Raw genomic sequence first — 26,228 nt, forward strand, 5'->3', positions numbered from 1 at the left:
TATTATCTGTGTGTTTCACACCTGTACTTGCAAGTGCTTGGAGGCAAGAGTAAAAAACTTGCCCTTCCTCTCACTCTGGGCTGCCCTCTGCCTGTTTTGTGCTGATGCTGACTGTTTCAAAATATGTAGCATCCCTCTGTGGTTAACATTGTTCTAGTCAAGGAATTCACCCTTGTAACAAAAGGGGCAAGGAGGGAGAAAGGAGCCCTGTGTCTTGTCTTAATACCAGCTCTTTAATTACCAGAGTGGACCACAAGTACAAGTTGAGCCTATGTTTAAGTTAGGCTGCAGAATGATTAAGAAGTCTTAAAAGGCACATTAAGAAATTTTTCTTCTTTATGGCCCATAAACCTCCTCTATTACACCCTGGCACACTAGTTTTGTGTTGTAGGACCAAAGATTAGGACAGGTGCTATGAGCAAGACATGCAGAGAACACTGTCATTCTGCCTGCTTTTGGAAGGACCCCTTAAGCAGGTGTTTGGATTAAGGTTTGAGTAGCTGTAGTTAAAAAATAGATCTGGATGCTCTGAGTCAGCTTATGGATAAACCCAAAATCAGTTCCTGCTCTGAACTTGTATTTGAAAATGGTGGCCTTGGGAAAGGGAAGAGGAGGGAGGTGGGCTGGAAAAAGCAGGATGCCTGAGAAAGTACCATTGCTGCAACCCATTGAGAGACCAGAACCAACTGATGATAACAGTAGGGATTACCTTAAACCTGCTTTGGTGCACATTTTTATTTCTGAAATAGTGATGATACTTCTGTGGAAAACACCTGTGATAACTACATCTCCCTTGTCCAGCCCCACTGATGTTAGTGCATTAGCAGGGGTGAATCAGCTCCCCCTTTTGTGTTGTACCTCTCTTTAATCCTTTAATCTAAAACCATGCTACTTTGGTGTCTGTTTCTGCTCTTAACCAGGGACCGAACCACCACAGTTGTGAATGTGGAAGGGGATGCCCTGGGAGCAGGCATCCTCAATTACCTGAATGAAAAAGACAAGAAAGAGAGAGAGCAGGAGCTAAAGGAAGTCACCGTAGAAGCAATTGCTAACAGCAAGTCTGAAGCGGAAACATCACCCTTGGTAACTCACAAAAACCCAGTCTCCAACACCAGCAGTACAGCAGACCCTGAATCCAAGGAATCAGTATTGTGAACTCGAGGCCGCTCGTCAAGACCTGTCCTGGAGGTGGCCCCGGGGACTTGTCAGCGCACACGGACGTTTGCAGTGTGACCAGGGGCTGGATGGCTCTTCAAAATGTTCTATTCCAGTCTGTTTTGAAGCACACTGGCCTGGGGAAGGGGAGGGAGCTGGGCTGGGTAGGGAAGGGGTGTTGAGAAAGAACACTCACTTTATAGTAGTATTTTGATAATTCACATGAGTACATGTATGTGTGTTGGACGTGCGCACACATGTACATGTACGTGAAAACTGCCATTGAGACTTCTGGTTTTACAAGATTTGTGTTAGCAAAGGCTCATACGGGTTGGAGATGGGGAGGTAGACAAACCCAGCCTGTGCTTATTGTAGGGAAAATTAGTAAGCTTGTTTTGCTGCTGTTTAAATGGAGAAGCAGTCTAGAAACTCCAGAGTGGGTGAAAATATTGTTTAAATTTATTTTCTGAACACACCTGCAGACCATTACAGCCAAGATATGAAATAACATTTTTCTCCCACTCTCCTTCCTCTCCTCCAATCCCTGAAAAATGTCAAATATGCCCTTAAAACTTGCTTTTTTTTCATATCTGAATTAATAGCTCATAGAGACTTGTTCCATTCCCCCACTGCAATGCAGCTCATAGCAGCTTTTCAGCCTTTTAGTGAGTAACTCCCAAACTTTGGGACCAAACATAGGAGATCTTCATGCAGATCATGGATTAGTTTTCTTCTTTCCTCTAACCAAGTGTTAAGGAAAAAATCCAGAGGAAACACAAATTTTGTTAAAGTAATCCCTCTGGAGTAAAAAAAATGTCGAGCCTGTTCCAGCATAAATATGTCTGAAAGAGGCTTGCCTGTGGCAACATCAGTAAATTCAGAAGTCAGTTCCCTTCATGAAAACACACACAATCCTTTGCTAGCACACCACGTCCTGATCGTGTTTATTTAACGGGTCAGTCCAAACAAGTTAAGTCATATCCCCCTTCTAGCAAAATTGAGCAGGGGAGGAAAAAATCTGAACACACATCGTGTGGGAACTGATGACAGGCAAGTCTGAGTCTTGGCGTCAAAGGGGAAGAGAAGAGGTGAGTTTATAACCCCAAGGAGTTCAGTGATCTCTGTGTGCTGGGACAGCTGCCTGCCTATTCCTGTGAGGAGTTTGGTCCTGCTGTAAATGTTCTTGTGGCAGCAGTTTACATTTAGTAGTTGTGGGTGGTGCTGGGCCAGGGTAGTGCTTACTGGCAGATGGCAGCCTTTGCTTAAGTCTGAACCAATTGCTTCTGGATTCTGACTCCATCTTTTTTCCTTTACAATGTCCTTCCCAAATTTGCACCCTAAACCTGAACAAAGCCTGGCAAACTCATTGCAAATATCCTGTTGATTTATCTTGGCATTTTGGATGCCAATAAATAGCCTGGACTTGTGACATTTTCCCTTGGCTACTTTAACAAGAGATTACACGTGGTCAGTCGCCACACTGTTAATTCAGCAGTAGGTATTTACACTTAGCTTTGGTATAAGGTAAAACTAAGTCTCCCTTTTTCTTTCTCCTCTCTTGCTTCAGAGGAAGCTATCTTGGAAAGATATCAGCACTAGGAAGAGGCAACTCCAGTTTCATAGGAGCAGCTGCCTTCCTTTGGAAAGCATCCTCCCTGGTAAAGGGACACAATGAATTTTGCAAAAAGACTGAGAATGAGATGTGGCCACCTCTGAGGGAGAACGCAGTGAGTGTGCCATGACTGGCTGGTTAATCTTGTGCAGCAGAGCTGTGCAGACAATCCAAGTAGGAAAGGATTAGTCAGCCCACTGAGAAACTGCAGGTGGAGTTTCTTTTTAACCAGTTTATTTATAACTGTGTCCACAAAATGTGGTCATTCCTTGGCTCATCTTCAAAATGGAAGGAGACAAACACAATTCAGTAGGGACATGCTTTGCCCAGCAGATCAAACCCCACTGAAACTTTGCATTTCCTCCCATGAGAATCATCCCAACTTCTTTCAACTCTAGAAACCAAAAGCACACTTTTAAGTCTAAGTATCTGTTTGAAAAATCTGAATGCACCGGAACCCCAAATACTTTGATTTTAAAGCGCTATATAGATGTCTCAAGGAAGCTGAAAATCATGACTGTTCCCTGTGGGGTGGATTCTGTTATTTAATCCCCAGTTAGATATACAGCTCCTCTGCTCTTGTGAGACCCCCTGGAGTACTGTGTATAGTTCTGGTGCCCCCAACACAGGAAGGACATGGAACTGTTGGAGCAAGTCCAGGGGAGGCCACAAAGTTGATGAGAGCACTGCAGCAGCTCCCCTAAGAAGACTGGCTGAGAAAATTGGGGCTTTTCAGCCTGGAGAAGAGAAGGTTGTGGAGAGCTCTTGCAGCAACCTTCCAGTATCTAAAGGGGGCCTACAGGGAAACTGGAGAGGGACTCTTAGTCAGGAACTGTAGTGACAGGACAAGGAATAATGAAGACAAACTGCAGGAGGGGAAATTTAGATTTGATACTAAAAAGGAATTTTTTACTGTGAGGATGGTGAGACACCGGAACAGGTTGTCCAGGGAGGTTATGGCTGCCCCAGTCTGGCAGTGTTCAAAGCCAGGCTGGATAAGGCCCTGAGCAACCTAGTCTAGTGGGAGGATCCTAGGAAATAGTAAATTAAAGTAAATAACCAAGAGTCCTTCTTAGTATTTTCTAGTAGCAATGCAGAAGCTCAAAGTCTTTGCCGAATGTCTCTTCCAGTCCCCACTAGTGGATTGGCATGTTTTGCTTCAATGTGAATGTGTAGTCCCATGTAAAGGTTATTAGAGCAGTCAAATTTAAGGAGGTCAAATCATTCTCATAGCAGGAATTTGATCAGGGAAATCTGACATTCCTTCTTCTGGAAACAGGGGCCATAGGATTTACATGAACCATGAGTATTCAGCTCTTAACCTGCCACAATTCTGTAGTCTTACAGAAGCCCTACTTTAGACTTGCAAATGTGCCAGTTCCTTTGTTGTTTTTGCACAACAAAAGGGATCCATGGAAGCAGGAATGCTGGGTAGCTACTGCTTGTCAGGACATCTTTTTTTGTTCTTTTTTTTTTTAATCATTTGTGTCAGAATTTACATTTTTTATTTTCCTGTGATGTTCTCATTCCTCACAATAGCCAGGATGCATCTTCTAGGGTTCTCTACCTGGATTTTTTTTCTTACGGTACAAGTATGAAAGATCCAATATTAAACTCTCTCAGACTGTAAAAAATGTGACACATTCCAACACTTGCAATTATAACAATATGAATCCTGGTGGAAAGCCTGGTGAGATAGAAGACTTATCACTTGCTTCAAGTGGTCAAGGTCTTCAGGTAAAGCCACTGGGAGAAAAATGAAAAGCTTATTGAGGGATGTGCATTTTAGATTCTGTTCTTAACCTGCTGTGCAAGGTCTCCATGCAGCCTCTTTCCAGGAGGCTGTGAGCTGGGAAGATCCTCAGCAGCCATGCAGGTAGTACCTGCTCTGCTCTCACCCAGGCACTCCACAAGTCTGGTGCCAGTGTGGTACTTGACTCCAATGTCTCTTGGCTGGGCGTATATTTCTTTTCTGATGTGACTGTAAATTGGAAACCTTTAGTGGGTTGCTTTTTATTTCAAGAGGAAATAAATTCCATCTAGAAAACACTAGTTTCCTATTTGATTTTAGAATCTTTGTTTTTGTTTGGTTTTTGTAATGGAAGATACAAATTCTCTCTTTAGGAAAGGAGGCTATAAACAACTAGTGTCCTACCCTCTAGTACAGGAATTGCTTTTTGAGAGAAAGTAGTGGAAATCACATGGTGTGGTTCTTGGAGTGTCCTGTGCAGGGCCAGGAGTTGGAGTCAATCACCCTGATGGGTCCCTTCCAACTCAGCAAGTTCTGTGATTCTATGAAATACTGAAGAGTCTGCAAGCCTTTGCCATATACAATCCCACTTTAATGCCATTTATTTTTCCACTTTTACATTCTCTTTTTTCAATGAAGTTTCTTTGACCATTTTGAATCATCTTTTCTTTCTTCTCCAGGACTGACTTTTCACTCCATGCTTTATCCATCACTGCCTGATCTCATTCCGTTTTCTGGAATATCCTATGCTCTTCTGATGTTTCAGTGGCTCAGGAATAAGTGGAAAAGTGGACAGAGTTTTGAGGGCTCCAGTGTGCATTCTGCTTGCTCCTGTCCTTAACTCAGAGATTTGTGAGTCTTAGTAATTTAGAGTTGCTCTGAGAGCGCAGAGCAGTATCTGTTTCTCATACTGAGAAAGGTGCTTGTTCTGTGCTATGAGATGTGGCTATAGATGCCTGAAAAGTTGCAATGAGCAATGGAGAGTGCCAGCACTTGGCTGCCATTAGGATATTTTCAGTGATGATCCATTATTCCTAAGAACTGAGCTTTAGCTGAGTCTTGGTGTTGGTAATTGCACTACAAGACTTGGTAATTGCAATGGACTTCAAACCCTTCTGGGGATGTCTTGCAATCAGGATGGCTTTTGTTTTGAGAACAGACTAGGGCCAATCCCTGGGCTTCCCCTGCAGGGATGTGACAAACCGGGATTGTGTCCTTTGGACACAACAGAGATGTGGAGCCAGCCAAAGTACCAAATCTATTGGCAAAACAATCTCTGCTTTGTCTTTTCTGGGCAGCCCTGTTATGCCTGAGGAGGCAATGGCCTGAGCTGGAGGTGGCAAGAGTTTGGGGGCAGGGTTTCTTATGTGCTTGCTCTGTTACTGTACCCTTCCCTAGGTATTTGCTGTGGCTGGTGCCAGGGATGGACATGACCCAGTGTCACCATGGCCTCATTCTTCAATGGTTCTTCCTTACTTTACAGCAAGAAGAATGAAAACCGAGGTGTTTAACAGTTCCTCTTTCAGTCAAGTCAAAGGCCCTGGCATCTCTGTGACTGACCATCCTACTGTATGTTGAGGTCGTGTCCTCAAGAGCTTGCAAAAGGGACAAAACCACCCCCACTTTCTGCAAAGATTTGCAGTGTTGGTCAACAGTCTGGGCTAAATCTTCACTCTGGTCCTCTTGCTAACACAATGTGCTTCTGCAGCCACTGGAAAACATCCTCCTGCTGGAAATCATTTTTAATCCTGACCCTCCCACAGGCAGTGACCAGTGACCCTCAGTATGAAGTCAAAAGACCAAAAGACAAACTCTCACCAAAGGCAAATTGTCACATCTTCATTGATTTTAGCAGGGTCTTGGCAGTTCATAATCACAGACCTGCCTGTAATGACTGATCCCATGACTGATGAAGAGCACAGAACTAGGCAGGTCACGTAAATCCTATAGCTGTGCTTCCTTTTCTGTAAATCAGGTTTACTGATACTTACCTGTCTTTCACAGGCAATAGTGTGGAAAATAGTGAGTTGCAATGTTTGGAAAGCACTTAAGACACACAGCAATAAATCTCAAATAATAATGAACTTTTCAAAAATCTGAAAGGAATCAAATAATGAAGTATGTAGAGTTGCATTGTGCTAGAGGATAAATGAGTGTGATGGAAAGGAGATCTGGTGTATGCATTTGCTGGGCCAGCTCGTGGAGGAGGAATGGGGAGCTGGTGTCAGTGTGAGCTGCAGTTCAAAAAGTGGATGTAACTGTCAAGGACAACACAGTGCCCTGTACTAGCTGCCTCTTTCCATCTCCACCTGACATGCCATGAAATCTTAGGTTCAGGTAAATTAACAGACATCACCATGGATTCAACATCTAAATTCAGAATCAGACAGCTTAGTTTCTGTCTAGTTTCAGTGGAAGAAAGAGCTTTTCAACTAAAAGAACAAGGTGTCTTCTTGTCAGCGTGGGTGAAAAAGGTGGAATAAAAGAAGGAAGAGCTGGAAGGTTGCAGGGGACATCACAGAAGACAGGATAAGAAAAAGGATAAAGAACCTAAAATCTGAAGGAAGCATCTTTTCTTGGGCATTTTGATATAAATAGCATCCAAAAGATGCAGGCATTTGCCTGGCGTGTAGCAGAGAATGCAAATCCCTGCCTGCTGCCTGGCCAGGATTTGCAGGGAAGAGACATGAGTGCTGATGTTTCCGAAATGCATCATCACTGAGCAACAAGGAAGCGTGCAGTGTGCCAGCATGGAGCTCTGATAAGCTGCTCCTGGCTGCTAGCCATGACCAGAGAAATAGCAGTCCAGTTCTGGATCAGGGATTGACCCACATTCCTCCTTGCAGTATAGCTGGGACAAATGCTCCTCAGAGAAATGCATGGTGACCATTATTCTCCGAGGACAAAGACGAACTTGTTATCTGTGTGAGCATATTGATGAAAGCCGTGTTCACTTGCTGCTTGAGCTTCTGGCAGGAGGGAAGAGGGTTTGACAAATGATCTGAAACTTTTTCCACACATTGGGCAACACATTAAGACAGTTGCTGCTGAATATTTTAACTCTGGCAATAAGTGATCAAGCACCTTATTTGCCTCCTGTAGCTCTTTGTCTTCATGTCTGAGTGCTGTCTTGGGAAGTTAATGTTTCCATGGAATTCATTCCATGCAAGGGGCCTTTACAGACATTTGTGACCAGCAGGCAACAGTTCACAGCTGCACAAGTGAATGCATGCAGAAAAAGGGAAAAGAATGTTCATTTTGACTCATGTGAAGAGTCACAAAGCAGGCTAGGAGCAGATCCCAAATCTGAAGCCAGCTTCAGTGTTAGCTAATAACTGTCATCTCCCTAAATCAAAGTAACATCTGGGGATCTATAAATATAGTTGACTTCGTATGGAGTTTTTAATAGGAAAGGAAAAAGAACATCTCTTTCATCAAGAGGTCACAGTGTGGTTACTTACCAAATTCTGTCTCGGTGTCAGCAGATGTATCATCCCTAACAGCTATGAAATCTCATTTAGATTTAACCTGATCTCGGTGCCAGCGGAAGGTGAGGACTGGACATTTCAGCAGGCTGAATGCTCTTATGTAAAGTCCTGCTCAAAAAACATTTATACTTGTCTCTCAAGGCCATAGATGCTGCTTGCAAGGCAAGCAGGGCCACCAACAGGAACTGCCATGAGGAAATTAATTTTGAGCCAACTCTGTTGTAATGCAAACTTAACAGTGTAGTTTTAAGCCACAGAGACCACAAAATTCTGTATTAGATGTTCCTTAGGATAGCTTTCACTTTCTCCTTCTGGTAACAACACTGAAAAAGTAATATCCTTCCTTGACAAGCATGTATTTAGTAATTGGAACTAAACTGCATATGGCATGTTGGTTCAACTTAATTGCAGTTACACGTTGCAGAAAGAAATTGCTAAAGGAAATCTTCTCTCAAGGAAACTGTTTACACATGCCTGAATCCCCCTGGATTACATTCCCACTGAAAGAATTGTGTTTAACCATAAAAAATACACCAAATATTAACTGGTTTGGATTGCAGCTTTTTTAAGAACCAGAAGGAATGCCACAAAAAGGACAGGCCAGGGCCTTGGCTGATGGGCATTGATGTAATTTCCTGAGCTTTCAGTGGCTTGTGGACTTCTGATGGAGATGATACCTCCTTAGCAGCATAGGGGTTTGGTCTCGGCCTTTTTAGGATGGTCATATTTGGTAAAGCAGCAAGTAAAGGAATGTTTTTAAAACTTGGTGGCTATAACTAGAGGCATTATACATCCTGACTGTATTCTTATGATGTGATGCCTCCAACAAGAAAAGTGTTTTCTAGATGGTTGGTTTTGATGCAGAAAGAAAACTTTCTCATTTTTTGTTCAGTTTGCTTTCTCTCTATCCCCCCTGCAGAATGTCTTGTGCTCCTTGGAGTCTGCCCAGATCCCAGCAGGATCAAGCTCCTAGAGTACATAGATCAAACTTAAAGGTATTCTGGTCCCATGTGAGGACAGACTGTTTCACATCCTTTTATGAGGGGACAGAAACAGTTTCAGCTTTAGCAGAGCATCTGGACTGAATAAAACCCTACTTCATTAAGGCAAAACCTTAATGACATTTTACACTTAATAAGTCAAGTAATTGTGACCAAGGTAGCCCAGCCTTGGCTGCCTCCCTGCTCTGCCCCACAGTAGATGCTGTGTTGACATCTTTTCCCTGAAGACCAGTCTGGAGGTGATGTGTTTGCCATCCATGAGTATTCCATTCTTCCTCTGCTACTATCCTGGCTACACTTGTGTCAGGTCATCCACAAAGCCCGTGCTGTAGGGGATGTAGACCACATGTAGCACAACAAATAGCTGAGTGTACCTCTGCTCCTGGGAGATGAGCCTCTGCTTCTGGACTGCTGCTTGGTTATAGCAAGCTGAGACTGACTCATGCTATGTGAGGGGGAAGATTTGGATTAGGTTTTGATTAATCCTTCTAGATTCAGGGATAGCAGGACCACCCCTGCCCATGAGGAGTCCCCTTCTCCACCAGAGGTGTTCAATCTGCCTTATTATCCTTATAGGTGCCTTGTCCTGGTTCCTTTCAGGACAAATTCCAAGTTACTGTTTGGCTTTCAAATATAACTATGCACCAAAGCTGAAAGACTCCATTATCCCTGGAGATAGGAGGGAGAATGTGATGTCCTGGTGTGAGATGAGGAAAGTGGGTTTCTTTTCTTTATCCTGTAAGCTCTCTGACAGCAATTCTGAGATGTGTATGTGTGTGTGTGCTTGTATTTCTACATGAACACAAACCGTTCTAATTAGGAGGGACAATTCCTGTATTTTTATATGCTAAACTGTTTGATTAATTACTTTAGTAAAAAGACAGAGGAACTCTTGAAATTCACTGCCATCTGCTCCAGTACAATCCAGTATCACTGATACAAACATGTCTGCCTTCAGGTTAAAACCTAGTGCTAAGAGTAGCCACTCCATTGAGGAAGTATTTGTGCCATGTGGGTGTGTTGATCCTTGTGAACATCTGTAACTATTCCTCTTTTAAAGCTGTGGGTTTCATCCGTGTGACTGTATCAGCCTTTTTATTGTCTACCAAGAACAGACATACACGTGCACTTATGCAAAAAATCCTCATATTGCTGTGGGGGTGTGTGACCCTGGGACAGATTAATTAAAGTTTATTGTGTAGTGTACTCTTTGGAGGAAAAACTCCCAGCCTGTCTGGGGAGCAAACAGTCCTGTGGCTCAGTTTGGGATGGTTTGTTGTAACAGGAGGGTGTCACAATGGGATACTGTCTCTCTTTTTCCGTTCTCTCATGGAAATGTATATTTGTTCTCTCTTTGTGTAGCTTCTCAATCTGAAATAAAAATCACCCCAAACGGAATTCATGTTTCCATCTTTGTTTGGAGAAGACCTGGCCTTTTAGTTGGATCAGCCTTGCACAGGCAGCAGGACATCCTGCTGGACCAGGCTCTCAGTCTCTGTCACCCAAGCAAAGATTCATTTGGAAATGCCCCTGAATGAGAATTGTGCAACTTGGTGTTTGGCTCCACTTTCCAAGACTGTGCCCTTTGCTGGAATGCTGGTGTCACTGCTTGTCAGCATATCACTCCATGTAACCCTTTCCCTGGAGCCCAGGCTGAGCCTACTTGAAGGGGTGTTTTTCCAAGCCCTCTACACAGGTACTCAGCTCGGAAGGGGCTTTGGGAGAGCCCAGGTTAGTGGCTGTGCTGCAGTGATGTGTGTCACAGTGGAGTGACACACCTGCTGTCTCTTCTGGTGAGCAAAGGGACTCCTGGAGGAGGATTGAGGAGTGGAAGGAATCATTAGCAAATCCTTTCGTTAGGCCACTGGGCTGGTGACTGGCATAGGTAATTCAGGATAATTTTGCATTTGACACACACAGTCCATCTGAGCAGTGTGCTGGTTCCAGAATTGAGGGCCTGGGTTTGCTGTCAAAGTGAGTTTGATGCATCTGTTCCATTAAGAGCTTATACATCTCCACAGTGTGGATTTTGTCCTGAGATGCACACACATAACATCACAAATCCCCTAGAAAACATGTACTATGGAAGTGTAGTTTGGATAGTTTCAAGCATTAAACTCTGGTCCCAGAACCAATAAACAAGGATGCAAAATTTGCAAGAATTGCAAGCACCAGAAGAAATGAGTATTTCGAGGACCTCCTCACATATGACTTACAATTTATGACTAGTGTTACGTCCTAGTTTGTGAATTTTACAAAACCATCAATGTGGTGGCTTCCAGAAAGCATGTCTGACTCCATGGTTGTGTTTTCAGCTTCTCACTTCCTAGCTGACCCCCAAGGGGTATCTGGAGGAATGCTGGAACAAGATGTTCTCTGGAGCCACAGCCTCAAGCCATTCAAATGTCAGCTTTACATACAGGTTTTCTGAAATCTGAGGTGAGTGGTGGTTTGTCAGAGCTGTAGTGACTTGCCATTTGAAACTCATGAAGCTTTATGGGACCCCTGGAAAATATGGAATGATTGCTTGTCTTTAGTGAGAACTGAGTTAAGCCTTAGACAATCCCCGCTGACTCCAGCTAGACATTGTTAGTGCTAGATGGGCCTTATTATGGAAAAATAAAGTTTCCTATGATATTTCAATAAAAAGATAAAAGTTGGAATAAGTTCTAATTAAACTCTAATTATTTTATTCTGGTTTTCTACCACCACCTACAAATCTGGTCACCTGTTTCTTAATTTTCATCTATTTTTTTTAAAGAGGAAGAGGGTTTTGTGAAAATGCTCCTCACTTCTTCCTTCTAAGGATTCCTAGGCAGGCAATTCACATTCTTCTAGTTCACATGAAGAAAAGCATTTAAAAGTAAATTTATTACAAAAGTAGCTGCTATTGTTGTAACTTAATATTTGCAGAGGAAATCCAATTATGGCCAAGGAGCAGATTAGTCCTTTTTTTTAATGCCCAGTTTGTCTGATTAAGATAGATATAATTATAGGGAAGTGCTTTGTGAGTTAGTTGAATGGAAGACAATACCATTTTGTTCTGCTGTGAAATATATGGTTGGAGGTGACACAGCTGCACTAACTGGTCACCTTTAAAATATGTACATTTGTTGAAAGTCACATCTCTGCTATGTCCCCATTATGAGCATTAAAGAGAGTATTAGAAGGGGAATATGGTATTTACTTACATTTTAAACTGATTTTACCTGCCTGCACTGATTCCCTCAGAGATTTCATTCACACTCACAAGCAACAAGACATGGTTTTGTTGAGCCTTGGCCACGATCACTTGTGTGCAACATACACCACAAAGGATAATGGCTGTCACTAAACTTCCCAGTTCTGGGACAGTTCTTTAATAACCTTTAAGAATCTTTGTTTTGTAGTGATCCTCTGCTGGCTGGCTGCCAGGAGGAGTAATGGAAGATGTGATATGCTGCCATCCTCCTGTTGTCAGAGAGGAGGGTCTCCCTCAAATGTCTTGTATATGCTGTGGTCTTAGCAGTGGCTCAAATTATTAGTCTAAATTTTTTGCTGGGAATGGTGTTTGTTATAAAATCAAGCTGTTCTTACCCCCTGCTCCCGCCCTGCTATCTCTTCTTATGCCTACATAAACAGATTTTCACTTGTACCAATCCTAATATTTCTTTTACAAATCTCTGCTGACAACTGGATCCTGCAGATCCCAGCTCTGGTTTTGAGGAGCCTCTTGGTTCTGCTTAGGACAACATACAAGTAACAAAGGGCCAAGACATTCCAGCAATTACAATGAAAAAGAAATCACTCAGACTCCCCACCAAAAGCAGCAGTAAAATCTCACATTTCATAAGTAAAATTCCAATTATTCCTTGCCCATTATAATTCATACTGAACAAAAGCTGCCACCACCTCTTGACCATCTGGCTCCTATTTCTTACACAAGGTGTCACCTTTCTGCAAGAGGAAAGGCAGAGCATCTGGACCACACCAACTCCATCCCATTCACCTCCCTCTGCACCATGGCACCCAGCCCTGAGCTGCAGCTGTGGGAGTGTTTTAGAGGGCCTGGATAGAGGTAAGGAGATGCTTTGAGAGAGTACAACCCCCTGAAACACCTCCCTTTGTGGCTGCTCTGCTGTTGCTGGTGGTCTGGCCAGGCTGTTCGCGGTGTGATGGGTACATCGTGTGGCCAGAAAGGAGAAGTGCAAGTTCTGTTTGACCTTTCTCTTGGGCTAAATTGTGCCTCGCAGTCCAGCTAAGCAACCAAGTAGTAAATAACTCAAACTGCTCAGCTGCTGCCACTGGGGTTCATTGCTCTGCACTTCTGTGTTGACACTGAAATACATGTCACTCTAGTTTTCTCTCTGTTTTTCATTTATCCTGCCTTACATGTTTCATTTGTCAGCTACCACGGATGTGCTTAAGTCATGTATTTAGGGGCTTCTGCCAAGTCATGAAGAAAAAGCAGCTACCTTTTTGGGGGAAATATTCAATAATAGTTCAGTAGGTGCCATGATGATCTAGAAGAGTGATGGAAAGATTGAGACTTTTGGTGATTCTTCTTATGACTTTATAAAGAAGCTAAAGCAACATGGCTGAGTTTGAACCTGCTTAATTTAGACATTACTAGAGCAGGTGTCCAGCTGAATTACTGGATTCCTCAGGAGCCTACTGTAGCTCCAGGACCATAAGTAGCTGATTAGTGACACGAATACTGGAACAGGGAGAATCTGCAGGTCCTACCTGGAGAAGAAGGTCTGGGAAAATGGAAAAGCATAGGGCTGAAATTCATAGCAACATCAGAAAAATTGACAGAGATTCTGGGAAACAGAGGCTGGAAAGAATTAATCTAGATAAGAGTAATTAACTGCACTAATAGTGGTGGGAAGTGTTAGGTTAAGGAGCAGGATCAGGAAGTTATGGGCAGTCAGAAGCAGAAGTACATGCCCCATGCTGGGAATATGGCAGATACTACACTAGGGTGTGTAAGCCTGGACTAACATTCCAGTTCTGCCTAGTCATAGACAAGCCCATGCTGGAGTTCTGGGCCAGTGTTGAGCTTCAAAGAAATGGGACCCAAAGAGTGAGATTCAAGAGAAGAACAAGGAGAATGGTCAAAGATGAGGAAATCCTGAAAAGTCTTGTTAGCCTCAAGAAGAGAAGGACAAACACCTGAAAACACCTTTCAGAGCAGGGTTAGGCAGAGCAGAGTCCTGAGCAGTTTGTACAAAGACAAATTAATACTTCTCTCAGTGCTCTCAAATGGGTTTGGTCCAAGCTCTGGATTTGCTGACATTTCATCCATTCCAAACATTTGAATTGTGAGACTGCAATTTGATGATGAAGATACTGCAGATGCTGTGCAAGAACATATGGTGCACCTCCAGGCTTCAGGTTTCATGGCAGTGTTGGCTGTGTGGCTTTGTAGCATGAAACCATTCAAGGCAGAAAGAAATAACAAACTGATGGGTCAGAAACTCTGGATAACAGCAGGTCACCAGTTATGCACACATTAAAACTCTAGATACTGCCAGCTGGTGTTCATGATGGATCCAGTTCCATACAAAAGCCATGGATATTCCCACCAAGTAGGTAGTTTTTCATATACCAGAAATAGAAATACACTGCTTTCAAATCTGACCATCATAAGGAAGCTCAGCTTCACATCACAGTTATGGGGATTACTACTGAATTGTTGCATCCACAGATGCAGAGAAATCATTTGTCTTTTCTAGAAAAACCCAAGTCATAAAGAATCCTAAGATCTCAAATCAGCAAGAAAATATCCATGCTAGTCTTTGCCAGCCTTGAGTGACTTTGGGTGGGAGTTTCATAGAATCACGGAATCATAGAATCGATTGGGTTGGAAAAGATTTCAGAGATCATCAAGTCCAACCCTTGGTCCAACTCCAGTCCATTTACCAGATCATGGCACTCAGTGCCATGTCCAATCTCAGTTTAAAAACCTCCAGGCATGGGGAATCCACCACTTCTCTGGGCAGCCCATTCCAATGCCTGATTACTCTCTCTGGAAAGAATTTTTTTCTGATATCTGACTTCAATTTCCCCTGGCAGAGCTTGAGCCCGTGCCCCCTTGTCCTATTGCTGAGTGCCTGGGAGAAGAGATCAACCCCCACCTGGCTAGAACTTCCCTTCAGGTAGTTCTAGACAGTGATGAGGTCACCTCTGAGCCTCCTCTTCTCCAGGCTAACCACCCCCAGCTCCCTCAGCCTCTCCCCACAGAACTTGTGCTCCAGTCCCTTCACCAGCCTTGTTGCTCTTCTCTGGACCCACTCCAGCAACAGTTTGTCTCATTTGACTCTGTATTATAGATCAAATACACCCGTTTCTCTTCAGCAAAGTTCCTAACAAAGAGGGCCAGGTGCCAGCAGAAGAAAATCGGTATTGTTTCCCTGATTTTTTTCAATAACTTCTCCTTTAGATCACCAGTTGATTCACCCCCTTGTTTATTGACACCCACTCAGCGTGAGCCCAAAGAAAGGGAAAAGATTTTGTGGCTCCTCTGGCTGATCTTGCAGACATCCTGGCACTCGTTTGATCGGGGGCGGAACAGGACACGAACCTTTCCTGCCGGGGCCGAGACCGCAGCCGGGTGCTATTCAGCTCCCAGAACAATGTCCGGCAGCTTGCGAGTAATTTAAACCCGGCTAAAAACAGCGGAGCCTGGGGATGAATCACGACCCATCCGTGTGTGCTTCCGCCTTCCCACTCCTCTGCAGTCGGCACGGCCTCTACTGGCTCCCTGGAAAATAGGCAATAAACAACATTTTAAAGGCTTTTCTTTCTCAGGGGCTTTGCCTGTGCGAATTCCAACAAAAAGCCGGCTCTCAACAGTGTTGCGTCCGAGGCAGAGGGATGTGCAGCCCGCCGGAAGAGCTGCTGTAATGTTCATCAAAGACACCCCAAATATAGAAGTATTACACAGGAACAGAGGCGTTCTGGGAATTTTCTTGACTGTGAGTTCTTTTGAGAGCGCCCACCGTGTCGCAGCGCAGCGTTACAGCTCTCCCTGAAAAAGATATTCCCACTGTGTTTCTCTAGGGAGAAAAAGCAAAATCCTCCAAGATGTAAACGGGGCTGGCTCTGTTTTGCACAGCAGAACAAACCCAGGTCACAGCCACTGAGACTCTGGACCATAACACAGGGGTGGCAGAGCTGGAACATGCTGCAGGGCATGTTCTCGAGTGTGGCCAGCAGACCAAAGCTCCAGGACAAGCAAGGACTTGGGATAACCATGGTGGTGCCCTCACCCTGCTGCCAAATTGATGGGCAAACTCGAGTTGTCTCTTTGGTCCTTCCTGGCCTAAAGCTGGGAACAATGATACCTATAAAGTGGTTTATCTGATAACTGAACTGTGAGAAATCTCAGTGTTATCCAGAAAATAAGCTCCTGGAGCAGGTGACACGGACAAAACCCAGGACTAGCCTATGGTCACCAGCAAGGGGAAAGGTTTGTATTTTCTCTGGGATATGGGAGTATGTCGGGATATGCCTGGTCCATCCACCAAAGAAGGATCTGACCAGACACAAACCCCAGAGCATCCTGCTTCAGATTGTGGCACGAGGATCTGCCCAGAAAGCTGCCCCAAGGACAGGGCATGGACAGCATCCCACAGGGATCATCGCTGGGACAGACAGACCCCGGGGGAGGTTCCTCCGCTACATTGGAGGGAGGTCTTGCACCGGGCCGAACTCCCGTAGCTGTGCTTGGAGGATGCCGGGGTCCATTCTCCTTGACACGGACAATCGTGGCTCGCGCAGCGCCAGTTTTAGTGGATTCCCACCAAAGGAGCAGCGCGGAAACACCCGGGAAGGTCAATATACGGGGTAGGAGAAAACACCCCGGAGCTGAGACAAGCTCCTCAAGGGCGTCGTGGGAGGCGCTTCTCAGGCCCTCGGTGGCAAGGGGGCCGGGAGCGGGAGCGTGATCGGGAGCGGGAGCGGGAGCGGGGCTTGGAGCGGGATCAGGGTGGGACGTGGCCGGAGAGGGGGCGTGGCCTGAGTGTACAGAGGCGTGGCCTGAGCGCTCTGGCCCCGCCCCTCCCACGCCGAGGTCAGTACGGGGCGGGGGGCGTGGCATCGTCACGCTCCGCTCCCATTGGCTGTCGGGCCACAGGGCCCCGCGCGCTGAGGCGATGCGTCGCTCCCATTGGCTGCGCGCGCGGAGGGGGCGGGGCGCGGGCGCCGCTCGGTGAGTGCGGGCCGGGGCGTGGCCGGGGGGGGTGCCGAGGGTATCCCGGCGGCTCCGGGAGACCTTTCCGTGGGAATCCCGGGGTCCAGCGGCGCACGGCACCCCGAGGGGCGCTGCCTCCTCGGCTTCTTCGCCTTTATCCCTTGTCTTTTTAGTTAATTGCCGGGTTTTGCCCTTTTTTCCCCCAGCCGCGGAAAGGATTTTCGGGCAGAGAGGAAAGGAGCGGAAAATCCCAAAGCGCGGATCCCGCGGGCCCGAGAGGCCGGAGCGGTGTGGGCTTTTCCCCCAGAACAACCCCCCGGAATGCGCCCCAGCCAGAGCGGAGCTGGCGGCAGGCGGACATTCCATCGGCATCGCTGCGCTCGCTGAATTCCAGGAGTCGGGTAGGAGCCGCTCCATGGGATAGAGCCCTCCTTGTCCGCCGGGCAGGGCCCTCCTGAGGGCGTGAAAAAGGTCAGGGATTGCTTTTCAGAAGAGATCCCTGCGGACCTTCCCCGTTGAAATGAATGAAACAGACGCTTGTTCTTCATCTGTGCCCTAAAATCCCGCCCGCGGGTCCTGTTTCTGTGCCGCTGCTGAGACAATGGAGCGTTGGGTGTAGCTGGGATTTTTGGCTGTTTTCCCATGGTTTTGAGGCCAGTGGAAAGTCTCCATCGTGCCTAAAGCTGTGGTCGTGCGTCCCTCTTCGTTCCTGCTCGAGGATTTGGGATCGTTTCTTCCTGCACTGAGGGTTGGTCGTGATGCGTCGCCACCATTGAATTTTTGTGAGTTTGTTGGAAAAGGGTGAGAAACTTTATTTTCTAGTTCTTTGTGTAGCTGGGAGTTGCACTTAATGGCAGTAGCATTTTCACTTTGTTGTTCCATGCGACTTTTCGCCTGATTGTTCTGCGTGTGGGATGTGACATCCCCGTCTCGGTCGCTCCAGGTGGGGTTGGGTATCCAGCTCCCCCTGAAGTTAATTGAAATCAGCTGCCTGAATTAGAGACTTTGGAAAATGCAGTGCGATCCCTGGTGTCCCTTTAAATACCTTTACAAATCCTGGAATAAGCAGATTTACTCTCACCCGTGTGTACTGGCAGGTATCCTGGTTTCTCTTTAGCTTCCAATTAGCTTCGGGAGATTTAATGAACCTGTGAACCAGCACTTGCTCTTTTTTTTTTTTTTTAAAGACCAGTGGCATCACAGAAATGTGAATCACTGCCTGCTGCCTCCAGAGGATAACAAGTGATCTTAAGTTCAGAATATTCAACCTTTGGCCTCCTCCACACTGTTACAAAAATAACAGATGGGTCGTGACCTCTAGGATTTATTTTATGTTGCTTAACACATGCTTTTCAGATTTAAGATCATGGTTTCTGTAGTAAAAACTACTGGGCTGACATCTGACTCAAGCCACTAAAGCTGATGGAGGGAAAGGTGTTCAGCATCACTCTAAATTTAAAGTGGCATCTTTTTAGAGAATCTTTATTTTAAAAATAAAGTGGTACTGAGGTTGGTTGTTAATTACTGCACATGCACTCTAAAGGCTGCTTTCGTGCATTGCTAAGCTCTTATTTCTTTTACAAATATAAATATATGTATTTAACTCACTACCCGCAGCAGGGCTGGGTTTATTGATTACATTCATTGCAGTGACCACGCCTCTTTGTTTGGATATAAAACCTTTCGAGGGCAAAAAGAGAGCGATGCTGTCGGTTTATGATAATATGATGTGCGCGGGGTTGTGTTTGGTAGCGATTAAGCAATCCGGGGGGATTCCAGGTGTGGGCTGAGGGACAGGGCTGGCGTGGAGGGCTCAGGCTCGTCCCCTCCGCAGCTGCTGCCGTGCTGAATTTAGCCCTTGGGAAGGGGGCAGGCCCTTGGGAAAGGGGCACCAGCTGCGGAGCCGGCCCCGGGCTGTGTCTGTGCTGGGGATTTGGTCTCCCGGGGAGACTCGGCGCGTCTCCCGCCGCTCTTTGTTCCCGTGCCTGGGCTCTGCCCGTGGGAAAACCCCGCTTGTCGGAGGGGTGGATCACAAAACTTGTGACAAAAGAGCTGAGGGAGGGAGGGAGGGAGGAAGTGAGTGAGTATCAGCTTGTCTCCCACTTCCAAGTATTGTTTAGGAATTCTTTCTTTCTTCCTTTTTTTTTATAAATATATTTCTTTGTAGTTAAGTTTGCTGTTGGTGCTCCCTTATGGCTTCTCCATTGGCACTGGGTGGGTGAGTCCCAGCAAAACCACTCTGCTGGTGTTTTCCTACTGCCAGCAGCCTGGTTTGGGCTGGAATTGCTGGAAGAGGCTGTTTGGGTCTCATTGATTTGGCTTACGGGTTGTCCTGCAGCTCACTCAAGCCCAGTGTGGGGAGCAAGGAGGGTGGCTGAGCATCCAAGGCTCAGGCTTTGAGTGGAATATCTTAGGCTGGAAGGTTTTGCAGCTGATGCACTGGGCTTGGCTGTACAGCATGCTGAAAAACGTCATCAGCTGAGAAAGTACTTCATTAATTAGTTTTACAGAGTTCATTTCATGAATTGAGGTAGAAGCTGCAGGTTTGAGTTTTACAGCCTTTTACTTCCCCCTCTGACTTTTTATATCTACTACTTGCTTCCAAGTGGCTTCAATTTCAAACTTTTGAGTTTGTATCTTTAAAAACTCCTCAACTCTCCACACCACCAGCCTTCAGGGCTCAGCCATGCTCACGAGTGCTTTATGTCCTAGTTAATGATGTCTCATTTGAGCCCAGTGACCTCACAGTGCACAAAGTGTTGGTGAGATTGGTCATTAATTCAGGGCTCTGGTTGCACTGTGCCAGCAAGGTGTAAAGCCTGGCTTTGTGCTCAGCATGGCCAGGGCTTTCGTTAGGTTTTCCTTGTGTGTCACATCCTCAAAACCAGAAAACGCTGCTGAGAGGGGAGTGTTTGCTCTTTCCTCTGTCCCACTTCACACATTGAGATGCTACTTTATGAATTTTGGGGTCTGGGCCAGATCATGCTTGAGCCCTTCATTGTTAGGGAAACCCAGTTTCTTTACTTGCCTTGGAGACGAGGTGGGACTGCGAGTTGCCATTACTTGTGTGCTGTGTATTCCAGAGAGCCCGAGGCTTGGTGTCATCTTGCAGAAGTTCTGTCCTGATGGCTGTGGACGTGGGAAAATCCCTTTCTGAAGCCTCTCTGAGCAGGAATGCTGAGGATGATGGTAATTGGGACTGCACAGAGGTGGAGGTGGACTGCCCAGAGCTGACAGAGAGCCTGCACCGGCTTTCAGGGGCAGAGGAAGCCCAGCCCAGCCCACAAGGGATGGATGTGGCAATGAGCAGACACAGTCACTTGGCCACTGGTGTTACTTGGAGAGGCTCCAGCTGCCACTCAGAAATGTCTTCAGCATCTGCACCTGGATTTCCCAGAGCAAGAGCAAACCTCTCAGAGAAAGGGATGCTGATTTATAGAGGTGCTGATGGCGGTGATGTGCCTCGTGGTGTCAGCCACTGGTCCCTCTCCTCAGAAGAACAGCAGGTGAGAGGGTTGTGTGTACAGTTGTTACTGCACCACTGAGAGGTCCCAGGCGAGGTGGGGACTTGTTTGTCAGGGCTGTCCTAGCAAGGGCTTTCCATCTTTTCCAGCCCAGAGAGTGTGCCCACCCCCACCCAGGCTGGGATGTGTGGTGGGGAAGGTCGTAGGCCTGTTGTTTCCATTCCTGTATTGCAACTGCAGAGCTGGAAAGTCACTCAGGGCAGTGCTCCTTAAATAAATGCCTCTTGCTGTCAGATGACTTGTGCAGCTTCCCAAGCCCTTGAGATGCCTTTCCTTAAAAACAAGCCCCACTCTGGGCTCTGAGCAGCTGCAGACCGTCCCACAGACAGGACAGAGCTCCACTTCCAGCCTCAGCTCATGGCAGCTCCAGGGCTGGGCTTTTATCTCTGTATCGTGGCACGTTTTATCTGGATGCTTCACTTCATTTTATGGGAATCTCTCTCTCCTTTTCCTTTTCCACCCTGTTCTTGAGCAGGTGAAGGCATCGGACTGTTGGGACCCGGCATCCAGCCCTCCCAGCCGCCACAGCTCTGCAGAGGAGAACGTCCTTGCTGGCAGCTGCCACGACACCCACACTGGCCATCAGAGACAAAGTCTGGGAGCCCAGTCCTCGTTTCCCTCCACCCCAGAGCTCCTGCAGCCCCCAACGCCCCCCAGCCCCCGGAGCGCCCTGCGGAGCCGCTCCGCATTGAGCCTTTCCGCTCTGTCTTTGGGAGACAACGGCCTCTCCGAGGAGCCATCGGGAGGTTTGCCAGCCAGCATGGATGTCCCTTCTCCTGGGACATCCATGGCCACCCAGGACCTGTGGTACCGACGGGGAGCAGCAGAAGGCACGGCCACGCGGGCGCCGCTGCTCGATTACCACGCCACCATGGAGCACATCCGGGAGGTCTCCTCCGACCAGGCTGATTACTGGGCCTGTGCCATCCCGGATTCACTGCCCCCGTCTCCGGACCGCCGCTCGCCCCGCTGGAACCCCCACAAGGAATATGAGGACTTGCTGAATTATGCTTATCCAGTGAAGCCAAAGTACAAGCTGGGAAGGATGCCGGAGCCTTTCCTCCGTGACTCGGGAATAGGCCTGGACAGCTTTTCTGCTTCTCCTGAGGGCACATCGAGGTCCACCAGCATCCTCAGCCGAGGTGGGCAGGCTCAGGGAAGCAGAGAAAATGGATGTTGGGAGTTCGTGGCCTCTGCAGAGAGGTTCTCCACCCCAGTGCCTGGAAAAAGAGGGCTTTCAGGAGCTGGATTGTACTATGAACCATCACCTATTGCCAAAGCGTCCTTTGCAAGTAGTGCTTTCTCTCATCCTTCCAGAGGTTTTGCTAGAGGTGTAAGCGTGGAGTCAGCTGGCCCAAGTTCACCTGGGCACCCTGCTGTGGATGGGAGAAGCTGGTGTTCCAGAGGGAGCCCTTTCCCAAACCTCACAGGGAAGGCAAAAAGCACTGATATGTTTTTACCTATCACAGGTGTGCTCCCCCTGAGGAGGGAGTGGGAGGGTGATGAAGAATTTCTTTCCCTGCCTCCGAGACTGCAAGAGCTGGAAAGTCTGGCTCATTTTTTGTCCAATCTTTCCTTAACTATAAGGACGCCTGGGCATGACCACCATAACCTGCCACGTCACAGGCAGCCCCTTTCATCCAGACCGGCTCCCTTTGGAGAAATGAGTGGCAAGGACAAAAGAGGGAATACTGAGGGTTATGCTGGACGGTGGCAACCCTGCAGGTTTCAAAAACCCAGCTGGGAAAACACAGAATCATGTGGCTGGATCCATAGGGATCCCCTCCGGGGGCTTCATTTACCAACTGGTCTCAGGGACACATTGGATGAGATGTACCAAAATGAACCACAGATCCAGGGGCATCTGAAGAAGAGCCAGCAGAGTGAGTCCCTTGTCCAGTGTGTTAAGGTAGGCTGAGAACAGAAATAAAGTTTATTATGGGAAGATCTTACATGAAATGTGCCTGTCTTCATGGCACAATTAATTGAGGCTTTCTGTGCTGCATGATGTGTGCTGCCTGGCAGCTGGTACTAATTCATGCAGGGGGGATCACTGGAGCAGATAATTCCTTCTGATGGAGCAAGAGCCCATCTTGCTTTTCCTGGGGCTCAGTATCACAGGGCAGGCTTGGTGGAGATGTGGCACTCGGCTTCCCCCCATCCTGCAGTGCTGCTGCACCAGGGAAGGGGCAGGAGCTGGAGCAACTGAGGAATTTCTTGATTATTTTGTGAATTTTTATATTTTGGGCAAGTGGTGCTTCATGACCATCCTGCTACTAGTGCTGTGCCCCCTGGCCAGCAGGCGTTGCTTCCCACCTTCCTGTCCATCTTCTTCCCCACCCCAGTGCTGGGATGAATTTGGAAGTGATGTTAGGCTGTTTGCAGGAGAGTAATGATTATAATGCACATAGCTGCAAACTCATCCCCTCCTCTTATATGGGAATAACTGCTGATTTAAAAGAGTCTTTCCTGTATCTGTCACCCCAAATTGCCAGGGAAAAGCAGCTCAGCTTTGTGGCAAACCCCTGACTCTAGAGGAGCAGGGCTTGAGTCTGGTTTTGGTGCCAGCAAGGGCCCCTTGGGTTTCATGCAACATCTTACAAAAATAATCCCTTACCGAGACACTTTAAAAATAAATGAAAGCACTTAATTGAACGAGACAAAGCCTTGGGGAAAAGCAACTGCAAATTAACTGCACAGCTCTGGTGAGGAGGAGGAGGGTGCCTCTCAGGCTGGGAGGTGGTAGAGGCCAAGCTCCTTTTCAGCCTGGGTTCTACCAGCTTCCAGCATCTCTCCATGCAGGCATTTCATGATGACCCTCAATTCTTGCCACACAGTGAGTGGTGTGGCTCTTTAGGAGTTTAATTTGGTTTTTGCCTTTTTTGCTGTTGACCTTTAGTTTTCCCAGTCTTAGGGATATTTGTGTGCTGGAAAAGAGCAGGGAGCAGGTGGTTTCCAAACCAGTGCTGGCTCACCTGTTCCTGCCCCATCTCTGTTGCAGCAGGTGCTCCATAACATCTCTTTTATGCTTTGTCAAGTAGATGTTTTGCTGCCAGCTGGAGGAGCTGATCCGTTGGCTGTACGACATGGCGGATGTCACCGGCAGCTGGGTGCCCCCCTCGCGGGATGCCGGGAGCGTGACGGCGTCCCTGCACCGCTACCTGGTGGGTGTTGGCTTTGCTTCCCTTCTCCAATGGGATGCAAGGCACCCAGGGTGCATTGGGTTTGCAAAGACAAACTTGGGAGCACCGAGAAGCTGCTTTGGGGGGAAACTGCTCCCTGGGCAACCTGCCAAAGGTGGGTCTCTTCCAAAAACCCTTCTAAGGGACACGGCTCTTCTCCTTTCCTTACCAGGAGTTCAGGAAGGACGTGGCTGACCATCGGAGCCTGACAGAGAGTGTGTTGGAGAGGGGAGAAGCTCTCCTGGACTGCATGGCATCAAATTCACCAGGTGAGGAGGAGCACTTGTGTGGGGCATGGACACAGCCAGTGATGCTGGTATAGCATCTGGCCCCCACAATCCCTGGCCCCATGTGTCTGGGGGTGGGTAAACAGCTGGAAGGAAAAGGGTTTTACACCGCAGTTACTGCTGAGACTTGGAGGTGAGGTGACTGCAGGTTTGAAGGAATTACTCACTCCTGAGTGCTTTGGCTGCACTGTGCCTTGACCCAGGCCTTGGGCCATGCCATCCATCGAGGATGATGGATGTTTTTGCCTCTTAGGGGTCCTTCAGGTGATCCCAATGGCAGCATGGCCAGCTCCCTGTGGGCTGTAGGTGGAGCTGGGAGGAGATGCTTTTGTCCACCCCAGGAAGGGGTGATTTTGGCACTCTGGTTGTACTTGGTGCATCCTGTGCTGGTGTCAGCAGCCAGTGTGGGGACACAGCCCAGCCTGGCTGGTGCCCTGGCATGTGTGGAGCAGTCACTCTGGTGCTTTGGTGCAGCCTACACAAGGGATTTCTAAAGGGTGGGCTTGTAGCTGCAGTCCCCAAAGGGGCTTTAGAGGTTGAGTGCTGTGTTACAGATGGGCTTTCTTACCCACTGCGTTTTCCCTTAGGGCCCCCTATTTCTGCATATTCATTAACCTGGAGCCTCCTAAGTCGCTTCCCACCCTCTCCAAACTCTGCAGCACAATGTGGATGGGGGTGAACATCAGATTATTGATTTCTAACACTCGATTTCCTTCAAAAGCTCTGCCTGGGTGACCAGAACTCTCTCCACTCTTACAGACAGTGAGTTATCACATTACTACCACCTCCATTCACAGGGTTTTTGTTTTCCAGCTCTGAAAGACACGCTGGGTTTGATTGCAAAACAGTCAGAAGAGCTTGAAAGCCACGCAGAGCACCTGTACGAGTCCATTCTTGCTGCTGTGGGTCCCATGCAGGGCAAGGACGAAGTGGAGGACAAGGAGGGTGCAGCAAACAGCTGCTCTGTAGGTAAGCAGGGAGGCAAACCAGCCTCCAGTGGGGGAGGAGGGAAGGAAGCATAGGAAAAGAAACACTTAAATTAGCAAAACACTCCACATCAGGGGCTATTGTTATTTCTTTGAATTTGATGTTTAGAAAGTAAGGGAGACCTCAAAATGGATGCCTCGTCATCTTTTAACTAGGCAGCTCCTGGGAGGGACCTGGCAGGGAGGTCACAGTCAGGCCTGGGGAGATGGCAGTGTAGTACAGGCAGCTGCTCTCCCCAGATCCCTTGCACAGCAGAGGGAAGATGAGGAACGGGTATTTTTAGGCTTTGTGTTTTCTCAGAAACACTCTAGTTGCCATATAACGGTGGGAAAGGGAAGCAAGTGTAAAATAGAGGCTAAAAAACTTGTTTGCTGATTTGTTGACCATCTTCCTTCAAATAAAACTGGAGAGGTAAGTGTTTCAGGAGTACCAGCCTCTCACAAGAGCAATCTTAAGTAGTGTTTGTTTTTGGTTTTTTTTAATTGATAGCTATACCCAGGTGTACCATATACACTGTGGGAAGTAAAGCATTAGGGTTTCTCTGTTAAACTGCAGCCAAAGCTCAGTAACAAACACTGCATTTTATTTCAGGTGCTGCCTCTGTCAGACCTGGACTTTGTTAGCCAGTCTTGAGAGGGCTGAGACAAATTCCAGCAAGCACCAAACCACCTCCATCACCACTTGCAGAGATGCCAAAATGTGTGTTCAGTGAGCCCACCTCAGCTGATGTCAGGTGTGGGTTTGTACCAGGGCTTGACAAAGGTGTCTTGTACAGCAGGTGCTCAGCTGCTGGGATGGCTGCAGTGTGTAAGGAATGTACAACTGACCTTTTCCTGGTTTGTTTTTTTAACATAGCTCTCCTTTTTTTATTGAAGTAGCCTGTTCTGTGTGTTAGCCGAACATCAGGAACACGGTTTTTTAACTGAGTAATCCATAGTGTGCCGTGCAGGTCCCTGCCAAGTAAAGCTGTGTGATTTTAATAGCCCTGTTCTCATGTTTTGTTTATGCTCGTCAAAAATAGGTGCCAGAAGCCAAGAATTAGCAACTCCTTCTGGTTCTTGGGAGC

At 47.1% G+C, this 26,228-nt stretch overlaps 2 protein-coding genes across 3 annotated transcripts in view; both read left to right on the plus strand.

Annotated features, from left to right (window-relative positions):
- Positions 1-10,404, plus strand: part of SLC1A4 (solute carrier family 1 member 4) — a 34,762-nt gene extending 24,358 nt beyond the window's left edge. Inside the window, exon 8 of the mRNA XM_071582075.1 lies at positions 921-10,404. Within this exon, the coding sequence (XP_071438176.1) occupies positions 921-1,155 (235 nt within the window). The 3' untranslated portion in view covers positions 1,156-10,404. The remainder of the gene's footprint in view (positions 1-920) is intronic.
- A 6,826-nt stretch (positions 10,405-17,230) lies between these two features.
- On the plus strand, positions 17,231-26,123 carry CEP68 (centrosomal protein 68). 2 transcript variants are annotated; one of them, XM_071548090.1, is made up of 7 exons: positions 17,231-17,983; positions 20,266-20,688; positions 21,182-22,615; positions 23,748-23,870; positions 24,061-24,157; positions 24,989-25,144; positions 25,754-26,123. In XM_071548090.1, the coding sequence occupies exons 2-7, from the start codon at positions 20,308-20,310 to the stop codon at positions 25,783-25,785; spliced, it is 2,223 nt and encodes a 740-aa protein (XP_071404191.1). In that variant the 5' UTR covers positions 17,231-17,983; positions 20,266-20,307; the 3' UTR covers positions 25,786-26,123. The 2 variants fall into 2 exon arrangements, with proteins under 2 accessions (XP_071404191.1, XP_071404192.1); XM_071548091.1 differs by having other exon boundaries at positions 17,231-17,964.
- The last annotated feature ends 105 nt before the right edge of the window (positions 26,124-26,228 follow it).

Source organism: Pithys albifrons, chromosome 2 (assembly GCF_047495875.1).
Source record: "Pithys albifrons albifrons isolate INPA30051 chromosome 2, PitAlb_v1, whole genome shotgun sequence".
Taxonomy (NCBI): Eukaryota; Metazoa; Chordata; class Aves; order Passeriformes; family Thamnophilidae; genus Pithys; species Pithys albifrons.

What these genes read in the sequence shown, in the direction of transcription:
- CEP68 (XM_071548090.1), top strand. Translation starts at nt 20,308, where the DNA reads ATGGCTGTGGACGTGGGAAAATCCCTTTCTGAAGCCTCTCTGAGCAGG. An exon ending in CCCTTGTCCAGTGTGTTAAG is followed by an intron (nt 22,616 to 23,747) that starts GTAGGCTGAGAA and finishes TTTGTCAAGTAG; the next exon opens with ATGTTTTGCTGCCAGCTGGA. An exon ending in CGTCCCTGCACCGCTACCTG is followed by an intron (nt 23,871 to 24,060) that starts GTGGGTGTTGGC and finishes TTTCCTTACCAG; the next exon opens with GAGTTCAGGAAGGACGTGGC.